Below are 10604 nucleotides of genomic sequence, written 5' to 3'. Positions count from 1 at the left end.
GAGACCAAAACCTCTGGTTTGGTTTGACTTACTGGTGGAAAAACCCAAGCCTTGGGCTGTAACTGCCCTGTTTTAAGCAATTTGTCCTTAATTGGCACTCTCGGTTGGGTCCCGCCAGAACCGCATCATCACAGTTGGACTCAGAGGATCACTGTGGGCCCAGCTGCCCTTAGAACGTGTCATCTAGGGGGTTAGAGCAGTGGGGGCTGGGAGTCAGGACTCCTGGGTTCTCTCCAGCCACCACACACGTGGCTCCTCGAAGCAGCTGTTTTTGTCACAAAACTCAATATTTTAATAACTTTAAAAAGATCATTTAAAAAAAAAAGTGTCACCAGTGAGACACAGACAGCCGAGCCCTGGGGGCCGCCGCAGGCTGGGGCCGCTTGCCTCCTTCAGCTCAGGCCGTGTCGTACCGTCATCGAAGCCAAGGGCGGTGGCTGATGCTGCAGGCCCTGGTTGGAGGGCGGGGTCCTCTGGGGGGTGGGTTCATCACTGCTGGCTGGATTCATCTCCACTGCCCGCGCTCAGCCCAGCCCAGCATTGCACCGCAGGCGGGGCCAGGGACCCGTTCGTACCGAAGGGAAAGGCGCCCCCTGTGGCCAGAGTACGTCGCGTCGGAGCTGAGCGGCTGCCCTGCTGCCCGTCGCTATTGCTGGTGATGCTGGCAGCGCGCAGGCCTGGGGCTGGTGAGTGCCCAGCAGGTGGGGGCAGCTGGGCAGCATAACGGTTCCACTGGGCAACCATCTGCATGCGGCGAGTCCAGGTGCAAGGTGGGTCTCTGCTCACGGGCAGGGCCAGGCTGGGGGCAGGGGGCCGGGTTTTCTCATGTGCAAAGCTGCGGTGTCCAGAAATGGGCTGAGCACAAGAGAGCTACAACCCTGACTCCTGCGACGGCTACAGCCCCTGTTGGAAGTGGGGGGGGGGAAGTTAGAGCAGGATTCGACCCCCACTGTCCTCTCCCCCCAGGCTGCCTCATGGTGAGTCAAAATGACAAATGGGGTCCTGGCTCTCAGCCCCCCCCCCGCCAACTGGGGCAGACCCAGGGGTCCTGGCTCCTAGATCCCCCTTCCCCCTGCAGAGCTGGGGACAGACCCCAGGGCTCCCAGCCCCTCTCTGGTTTGTAATTCCTTTTCAGCCCAGCTCTGCCTCATTTCTCTTCTAACACCCCCCCCCCCCCAACACAGGCAGGAGGCAGTGAGCACTTGCTGGGTGGGGTTTAGCCATGGGGGCCGGAGCAGGAGGGGAGGGAAGGGGGGTGGGGGGTAGAAGGGCTGCAGGGCAGAAGGCTCCTGCGCTGTTGTGGAGCGTAGTCCGGCCCCCCCTTACCCGCGTGGTGGTCGAGCTGGAGAACCTGGAGTACTTGGCCGGTCCTTTGAAGCTGCCGCAGCTCAGCCACCTGCGGTACTCGTCCCTCACCTGGCAGGAGAGAGGAGAGGGCTGGTCACCCCACGGCGCAGGGGAGCTCATGGGGGTGGTGCCTCAGCTGTAGAGAGACAAGGGACCAGAACTGGCCGGGAAGGGAGGGAGCAGAGGGGACTTGGGGGAGCTCCCAGTGGGGGCGCTGTGGGGCAGGAGCGCTGGCTGGTGGGGGGTGTGATGAAGTGGGAATATTCTTAAAGATTTCTCTGAATACTGGGTGGGTGCCTCAGTTTCCCCTACGCATTTCTCAAGTCTCTAGGTGGTGGGATAAGGGGGTGTGATTGGTGCAGAGCCCGAGAGGGCCAGTGTGATGGTGTCTGCACAGAGAATGGCCGACACCCTGTCTCCTGGCAACTGATGGCCTGGGCCCTCCCCTGCAAAGTGCCAACTGAAGGTGTTGGAGAACAAAGCGATCAGGTGACCTCCTGGCCCGGAAAGAGACAAAGGCCAGAGGAGAGGCTGGGGAGTTTCAGTTTGGAGCTGGCTGGGGAAACGGGGGGAGCCCCAAAGCTGGGGTCTAAGCTCCCTGCCCCCCAAGATGGATCTGACTGAGGGGTCCTGTTCTCTGTACCTACAAGCTCTGTGTTGGCCTGCGATCCTGTCAGCTAATCATCCGTCTGTTTCACTGGGTGGCTGAGAGTCACGGTGAATCGCAAGAAATGGGGGGGGGGGCCCTGACTCCCCCACACACTGTGACAGGGGGAGCTCCCAGTGGGGGGGCTGTGGGGCAGGAGTTTAGCACCAGCTGTGAAAGGAGCCTGGGGGTGGGGCAGGGCGTTGGGCGCTGTGGGGCAGGAGATGAGTGCTGGCTGTGGGGGTGCCCAGGGGGGTGCTGTGGGGTGAGGGTTGAGCGCCGGCTGGGGGGGTGCCTGGGGAGGGTGCTGGGGTGCGGGGGTTGAGCTGGGGGGGGGGGGACTGGCCTGTTTCTTGAGCAGACAGTGCAGCAGGAAGATGAAGAGCCCCTGCAGGCTGTTGAGGATGGTGAAGATGTAGGAGGCGACCAGGCTGCGCTGGTTGAACTGGAACATGCCGAAGATCCAGGTGGTGCCCAGGACGCAGAGCTGGGCGATGGCCGTGATGGTGAGCACCCTGCGGGGGAGGGGAACCAGTCACATGGCCCCGCCCCTCCACCAGGGCCCACCTCCCCTCCCCCCTTGAGGCCCCGCCCCTCAGTCACAGCCCATCTCCCCTCCCTCCTCAGGGCCCCGCCCCTTGAGGGCTTACTCCACCTCCCCTTCTCTCCTAGGGCCCCGCCCCTCGAGTCTGAACCCCCCCCCCCATGTGACTGACGTCTCCTGCACACAGCCCCATCGCCCCAGACTCTGCCCCCCAGCCAATAGGCAGTGGGGGAAAATTGCACTCATATGTGGCTCCCTCCCCCCACTCATGGGGGGGGTGACATCTCACTACTCTAATCCCCCCCCCCCGCACAGCTCCCCCTCCCCCGACGGGGGCAGCAGGGCAGTGCCAGGGTCTCTGCTGCCCCGGGGCCGCGCCCGCTACCTGAGCTTCTTCAGCTGGCTCATGTCGGGGTTGATGTCAGCGAATTTCAGCGACAGCTTCCAGACGGTGACCACGAAGATCACGGCGTTGACCTGCCGGGGGCAGAGGAGAGGCGGGTTGGGAGGGGGGCAGCTGTGTCCCGGGGGTGGGGGCTATGGGATCTGCCAGCTGTGCAGCCCATGGGGCAGCCCCTTGCCTGGGCCAGGGCACCCCAACCCCCATAGTGACTCTCCTATGCCTCTGGCGACTGGGGGGGACGGGGAATGACCAGCGAGGGGCCCAGCTGCCCCGGAGCGGGGGCTGGGTGACAGGGGAAAGAAGCGAGGGCAGCTGCCAGCCAGGCCCTCAGGGGCCGGCCAGGGGGCCAGGTGCTGGCAGGGGGCTGGGCTGGGGGAGGGGATTTACCAAGATGATGATGCAGACGGGCCCCAGGAAGCTCCAAATGAATTGCTTCTCCAGCGAGAGCCAGCAGCTGTGGGGGGAGGGGCAGACACGGGTCAGTCACTCACCTGCCAGCAGGGGGCGCTGCAGGGTGGGGTCTTCCCCCGCTACTAGCAGAGTGGGGGATGGAGACTTGCCAGTCCCCCCGCCCTCCCCGCTTCATGCCCGGGAACTTCCCTGTGTTGTACAAGTGTCCTGGGCTGGGGCCCTGGCCCAAGCAGCAGGAAGGTGCCCCCCTCCCTCACGCTGGCCTCACCCACCCCATGGGGTCCCACCCTCCCCTCCCCTGGTGGGCCCGGATGGCAGCGGCCGCCCGGCTGAGCCGCTCCTGCCCCCGTGTGCTGCCTGGGCACGGTGCCCTGTTCCCCTCGAGCCCCTGGCTGCGAGCACTGGGCCCCCCCCGGGCCGGTGACTCACTGGCGCGCCGTGCCGTAGCCCTCGCTGTAGGTGGCGGCCGAGACGCCCACGATGAGGGCCGGCACGCCGTAGCCCAGCAGGAACATGTAGCGGCGCCTGAGGCCGTGGGGGGTGAAGACCTGAACCACCAGCAGGTAGAGCTCGGCGCCCTCCAGGCACATCCAGCAGAAGGCGGCCAGGAAGAAATAGTGCAGGAGCCCGGCCACCACGCCGCACACCACCTGCAGCCAACGGGACGTGGACGTCAGGGCCGGGCTCCCGGCTCCTCCAGCCCCAGCCCCCGGCAGCAGGGGGTGCAGTGGGGAGTGGGGCAGGAGCACGGGCTGTGGGGGGAGCTCCCGGGTACTTCAGCCCCAGACATTGGGGGGCACTGTGGGGAGCAAGGCAGGACTGGTGGCTGTGGGGTAGCTCCTGGCTTCTCCAGCCCCAGCTTGTGCAGGGAGCGGGGCCCAAGGTGGCTGGGGGGAGCTGCCAGCAGAGGGCTCTGTGGGGAGTGGGGGCTGAGGCTGGCTGGAGAGGAGGTCAGGGGAGGGGGGCGCTGTGGGTCGCAGGGACCGAGGCTGGCCTGGGTGGGGGAGCACCCAGTGGGGGGCACTGTGGGGAACATGGCCCAAGGCTGGCTGGAGGGTCGCTGTTGGGAGCGGGGCCCGAGGCTGGCGGGGGGGCGGGTACCTTGTTGCCGGTGCTGGAGGTGCCGGTGAGGAAGACGGTGTAGGCGATGAAGAGCGCCAGGCAGAGGTGCAGGTGGATGGTGGTGCGGGGGCCCTTGAGGGCGCGGCAGAAGAGGAAGGTGACGATGGCCAGCAGCAGGCACAGCAGCGAGATCACCAGCCCCACCTTGGTGATGACGTCCAGGGTCCAGTCCTGTGCCGGGGGTGGGTGGGGTGAGTGGGTTAGTCAGGGTCCCCCCGCCCCCAAGGCAGCAGCCAGGCCGGGCGTTAGGGGACAGCCGGACTAGCCTGTCGGCCTCGCTCTGCGCCGCGGCTGGGAGCGCCCCCTAGTGGCGACACCGGCAGCCTGCGGGAATCAGAGTCTAGCTGGGTCCAGCCGCCCAGATGAATTCAATGCTGCCCAGCCTGCCCCTTCTCCCCACGGCTGACCCACAGCCCCAGGCCCATGGGAAGCCGAGGGGGCTCTAGGGTCACCACCCACCAAGGGGGAGTCCCTGGCACCGATCCCTGCAGGACGGGGGCGCCAGAAATTGCCAGGGGCCAGGGCCGTTCCCCTGTAGCAGAGAGCAGAGCGCCCCCGCCTGGCGGGAGGAAGCCCCTGCCCGGCAGGGAGCTGCTTTTAGACCAGACGGATGCGCTTGTGGCTAAGGTGCTGCAGCTCAGGACTCCTGGGTTCTACCAGCTCTGGGAGGGGAGCAGGATCTAGGGGTCAGAGGAGGGGGCTGGGGGCAGGACTCCTGGGTTCAGTTCCCAACTCTGATGTCACCTCCCTGTGTCTCCTTGAGTGAGGCATTTAACCCCTCCCTGCTTCTGAGCGATGGGGATGGGGATGCTCCCTGCCCTGCAATGCAACGGGTGAGCCCCCTGCCCCTGCTGCCCCACAGCTTCCTGGCCAGGCACATCGGTCGCTGCTACATGGGGAGTCCCCCTGATCAGATCCAGGGCCCTGCCTGCCGGTGGGGAATGGGTTTACTCTGGGAGCAATCTGGAGTGACTCCTGCTCCACAGGGGAGGATTGAGGGGAACAGCAGAACCAGCCCAGCCCCGAGGCCCCAGCGAGGGCCGCGCCTACCTCCAGCTCGTAGAAGGCCATGAGCACGGCGAAGCTGGTCAGGTGGTTGCACTGGCAGCGGGTGATGGTGGCGTTCAACTTCTGCAGGGTGCAGCCGTCGGTGGCCCAGCGCCTGCTGCCAGGCTCCCAGTAGGCGCAGAGGAGACGCAGGTCGGTCTTGTTCTCCTGGGGACAGACAGATGCTTGGTGCATGGGGGGGCAGGAGCGGGAGTTGGGGGGCTGGCTGGGGCCGCACAGGGAGCACGACTCCCCAGGCCCCGAGAGGGCAGGTCGGGGGGGTACGAGGGGCTAGGCTGGGGGCACAGAGCATCAGTTTCTCCCTGTGTGGGAGGCGGATTCGCGTGCTGCCCGGGGTAGAGGGTGTTACTAGAGATGGGCCCAGGCTCTGCCCCCCAGTGCCCCAGGCTCTCCTCCCCCATGTCCAGCCCAGGGGCTCACCGGCACCGGGTGGCTGAAGCGGATGCTGACGGAGAGGCCGAGTGCCTGGGGGTTCGGGTCACTGATGAAGGCCGACACCACCGGAGACAGCACACGGTAGCTGGGCTGCCCCGACTCATGCGCCCACTTCCCCGTCCGGCCGATCTCATCCCACTCGGGCGCCTCCACCCGCCGAGCACCGTCCAGGATGGGGCTCATCCCCTGGTATGTCAGCAGCCCGGCCAGCGTGAAGCCTGCAAGAGACAGGGGAGAGGGATGAAATGGGGGGCAGGAGGTGCCCTGGGGCAGACTGGTGCCAGGGGGCGCTGTGCTGCTGGAGGTGCTACCCCCAATGCCCTGGCCATGCCCCATCCCCCTACACACCCCAGCCTGGCACCAGGGGGCGCTGTGCTGCTGCTCCCAATGCCCTGGCCGTGCCCATCACTACACACCCCAGCACAGGGGATGACCACATACCTTCATTTTTCTGCCCTGGGGCTCCGGCCCACTTTAATTCCATCTGCGTCTTGCTCTGTTGCAGCGTCACCGTCTCCTGGCTCTGGTTCCCAGCCTGCCTGACCGCCAGCCCCAGCTCTGCAACACAATGGAGAGGGAGAACAGGGAGAGGAAGCCTGTAGCTAGGCAAGGTGCTTTCCTGGCTGTGGGGGGAGCTCCCAGCTACTCCAGTCCCAGCCTCTCCCAGTAGGGGGCGCTGTGGGGAGTGGGGTGAAAGCACTGGCTGTCAGGGGGAGCTCCTTTCTCCCAGCAGGGGGTGCTGTGGGGAGCAGGGCGGGAGCATAGTCTGTGGGTGATGAAAGCCCAACTGGGGTCATGTGGCCAGGTGCTGACCTGTGCCACTGGGGGATGTGATGCTGATCCTATCACGCACGGTCAGGCCCAGCGTTCTCAGCAGCTTCTCCACTAGGGCCATCAGCTCCGTCGCAATCCGGTGTCTCCACTCCACGCTCTCGCTCTGCTGCCCGACCAGATTTATCTGCTTCTCCAGAATGTCCAAGAAGCCCTGGCCAAGCAAACATCGGGGGTGTTGGTGTCACAGTGCCTGAGCCCCTGCCGTGCCCCCCATTCCCAGATTGCTAGTCCTCCACTGCCTTCCCACAATCCTCCTGAAAGGAAAGACAAGTTCTCCTGCCATTGACATCGCTGCCTGGGAGATCAGACTAGATGATCACAATGGTCCTGTCTAGCCTCGGAACCTAGGAGAGCCAGCTTCTTGGGCACAGAGCCCACTGGAGAGGCAGGCATGGGAATTTCTGGGCAGTGACACTGTTTATTTATCTCCTGTTCCAGGCGCTGCATCTCTATAGCTCACCCTGGGACTAGATCTGAGTAGGAGCAGTGATTCCTCCCCCTAACAAGAACAAACCCAGCAAGGCCCCGAACTTTGGCTTGGCACCTGCAGCTTTTCCTTGGCATTCTGAGAGTTCATCTGCTTCAGCTTCTCCAGCGTCACTTGGCAGAGGCTTCCCACCTGCGCCGGGAAGCTGCCCAGGAGGTTCTGCAAAACAAGGCCCAGGCCTGGCTCAGGAAAAGAGATCACAGAATCGCAGTCCACATCCCCCCGTCCTGAGAGGATCCCTCGACTCAGAAGCCAGGCACCAGAGGGAGTGTGGGCAATGCCCTGTCTGGCCCCTAGGGGGTGCATGGCATTTGCAAGGGATGGTGGGGGACGGCGGTTGCAAGCTGAGGTGTGTTGCAGCAGCCTGATGCTGCTGATCCTGGAGGGTGAGAATCCCCCCAGGGGCAAAGGCCTGGGCCGTGGCTGGACTGCAGGGGCTCCAGGGACTGGCCACTGGCTCTTTGCCCAGGGGCGAGTTTGGCCCCAGAAGCCTCATTGGGCGAGATCAGTGAAAAGCAACGTGGCATGTAAAGGGGAATCGGGGTCTACCCCCCCCCCACGGGGTCTGTGCCCCACTCACCTTGGCTCCGGCAGAGTTGTCATCACCCAGCAGCGGGGGGCAGGTGAGCTCTGGGGATGGAAAGGGAGGAGGAATGAGAGATGGGCGGGGGGAAATGCAGGGTCTGGCTGGGTAGGTGCATGCACCAGAGCCAGGCACAGAGAGCAGGACTCACTCCCTCCAGCAGGGGGCAGCAGGGACACAGCAGGACTCGTTCCCTCCAGCAGCCGGAGAAGTGACCCCCCCCCCCACACACACACGTTCAGCCAGGGCCGCCCAGAGGATTCAGGGGGCCTGGGGTCTTCGGCGGTGGGGGGAATTGCTGTCAAAGACCTGCAATTCAGCGGCGGGTCCAGGGGTGGAAGGACCCCCCGCCACGGGTCTTCGGGGCACTTAGGAAGTTTTCCGGGGCCCCCGGAGCGAGTGAAGGACCCTGCGGGGCCTGGGACAAATTGCCTGACTTGCCCCTCCCCCCCCCGGGAGGCCCTGCATTCAGCCCCACCCATGTGCGCAGCCCCTTCTCCCCATCCTCTGCCCGCAAGCCGGTCACTGTGAAAGGATCCCTCCCCCTCCCCGTCCTAGGGGGACTGAGCTGCAGTGGGGTGGGGGCTGTGGAATCATCCCAGCTGTATCTCCCCATAACTCTCTCCCCCCAGCTGTGGGTGGTTCTGGGGTGTGTTGGGGGGGAGAATCCAACAGGGAGCCCCGGGCTGGCCCCACAGTGGCCTCTAGTGGCCCCTAGGCACAGACTGCGCCCCCTGCTGCCTCTTCCCAGGGCAGAGAATCCAGCCGTGCAGCAGGAATACAGGCACTGCTGGGGGGAGACGCCCGGCCCCTGGCTGCCCTGCTCACCCCTCCCCGGCCTGGCCCTGCTCCGCTCCCAGAGTCAGACCAGGGCTCGCTGGTGCCTGTGGCTCTGAGACAACCGGAAACACCCCAGTGGACGGACAGGCTGGGCTGGGGGAGGGGAGGGCCTGGAGGCTGAGCCCTCCCTAGCCAGGGCTGAGACCCAGAGGGACCCCGTCCATGGGGGGCAGGGGGGCTGGCGCAGCGTCCCAGACCAGTTCCCAGCTCACTGCCCCCTCGGGCAAGACCTCTGCCTGTGTAACCCCAGGCCCTGCCCAGCCCCCCAGGTGCCCCCTCCATGCCCCCCGTGGCAGGACCCACCTTGGCACAGGGTCGTGTTCCTGTTGGAGGGGACGTAGCCGGCCCGGCACTCACACCAGTAGCTCCCGATGGTGTTGATACATGTGGCGTTGGGGCCGCAGATATCTGGGGTCTTGTTGCACTCGTCGATGTCTGAGAGGGGAAAGTGTGTGGGGGGGTGTCACACACAGCACGGCTGGGGGCTCACAAGGGGCAAATGACCATGGAGGCACCCCCCACCCATTGCAGGGGGCGTGGTCTGTCCGTCAGTCTGTCTGCTCCATCTACCCCCTTCCCCCCATTATATTCTCCTTTCTTCCCTGCTATTTGCAGGGCCCCAATCGCACAGCCCCTCCCCCACCCCCAGATCGGGGGGCCCAACCTTTTCCAGACCAGGACCCTGCGATCCCCTCCCTGCACCAGCCCTGACAGAGCGGGGTTAAGGGGGGGGGGGCGAGCAGCCAGTTAAGCTGCAAAGGGGAAGTGACTCAGGCTGCGTGCAGGGCGCTGGCTAGAAGGAAGCTCGCCTGGGAGGAGACAGGTGGGGCTTCTCTACAGCCCGAGGGCTGGGCCCAGTGGTGGGGGCCTGAGGCGAAGGGGGCTAGGAAGCCCTGAGGGGGGGCTGGGAGCCCAGAGGAAGGGTTTCACTAGCAGGCATAGGACAGAGGGGTCTGACTTTGAAAGGCTCCCCCAGAATGGGGATCACAGCGTGACCTGGCCGGACGGCCGAGACACGGGGCAGCCGCGACTCCGGGAGCTGCAATGGTGGAAGAGAAGAAAGGGGGCGCTGAACTGGAGCTAGTCGCCAGAAGGGGGCGCCACGCTCAGCATTACAGACCCCAGCCCGATGGGTCCCCTCCGCGTTTGGGATACACCCAGTCCCGCCCCTCCCCTGGAGCACTAGGAGAAGGGTGGGTGGGCTGCGCCCAGCGGAGTGCAGGGGAATTGGGTGATGTCCCTTTAAACTAGTTTCTTTGCTCTCTGGTTGCGCTCATGGGGGTCTATGGCAGAAGCCCACAGATCGCGATATGCGGCCAGGCCCTGCACGGCTGGTAAACGGGTTGTTTGGAAGCCAGCTGGATCCAGGGGATCCCCCTATTCCTAACACTGTGCAGTGAGCAGCAGCCCAACAACGTCCATTCCCAGACCCTGCTGTGACCCCCAGGCCCAGGGCCCCGCGGGGCGAATCCACTGAGCCCTCGGACGGATGACACCAGCTCGACACTCACTGCCGATCCAGCCTGTGGAAGCCGAAGCCAGAAGAGACCAGCTCAGCCTGACCCCCAGCATAGCCCCAGCCGGAGTCGCCACCCAGCGAGTCACCAATCTAGCCCCAAACGGAGGGGACTTTACTGCCCTCGCTGGCTCCTGGGGCCTTTCACCGCGGTGGAGAGTCTGATCTGACAGATGGGCCCCGCCCTGCCCGGGCACAGCGAGCCCTGCCGTGATCTACCAAACGCTGGAGGGACGTGCACCCGCCAGGCTGCCAACGTGGGTAGCGCCAGCTGCCGGGCAAAGGGGGATACATGGGGGATGTCAGGGCTCCATGGTGCAGCGGGGTCACTCACCCCGTGCAGGGAGTGGGGTTTTCTACCTAGGGAC

At 65.1% G+C, this 10604-nt stretch overlaps 1 protein-coding gene across 1 annotated transcript in view; it reads right to left on the bottom strand.

The window, feature by feature from the left end:
• Positions 1-259: 259 nt before the first annotated feature.
• LOC123353436 (adhesion G protein-coupled receptor E5-like) overlaps positions 260-10604 on the bottom strand; it is a 33482-nt gene continuing 23137 nt past the window's right edge. Inside the window, exons 6-19 of the mRNA XM_044994518.1 lie at positions 9024-9155; positions 7878-7927; positions 7355-7456; positions 6790-6961; positions 6418-6534; positions 5962-6194; positions 5524-5688; positions 4453-4644; positions 3781-4001; positions 3328-3394; positions 2923-3014; positions 2340-2508; positions 1327-1416; positions 260-903 (exon numbers count right to left, since the gene is read on the bottom strand). Coding sequence (XP_044850453.1) covers positions 895-903; positions 1327-1416; positions 2340-2508; positions 2923-3014; positions 3328-3394; positions 3781-4001; positions 4453-4644; positions 5524-5688; positions 5962-6194; positions 6418-6534; positions 6790-6961; positions 7355-7456; positions 7878-7927; positions 9024-9155 — 1811 coding nt within the window. The 3' untranslated portion in view covers positions 260-894. The remainder of the gene's footprint in view (positions 904-1326; positions 1417-2339; positions 2509-2922; positions 3015-3327; positions 3395-3780; positions 4002-4452; positions 4645-5523; positions 5689-5961; positions 6195-6417; positions 6535-6789; positions 6962-7354; positions 7457-7877; positions 7928-9023; positions 9156-10604) is intronic.

The sequence above is a fragment of the Mauremys mutica genome, chromosome 20, assembly GCF_020497125.1.
Source record: "Mauremys mutica isolate MM-2020 ecotype Southern chromosome 20, ASM2049712v1, whole genome shotgun sequence".
NCBI lineage: Eukaryota > Metazoa > Chordata > Testudines > Geoemydidae > Mauremys > Mauremys mutica.
Note: the sequence above shows the minus strand (reverse complement) of the source record. Positions and strands in the feature narration are given on the sequence as shown.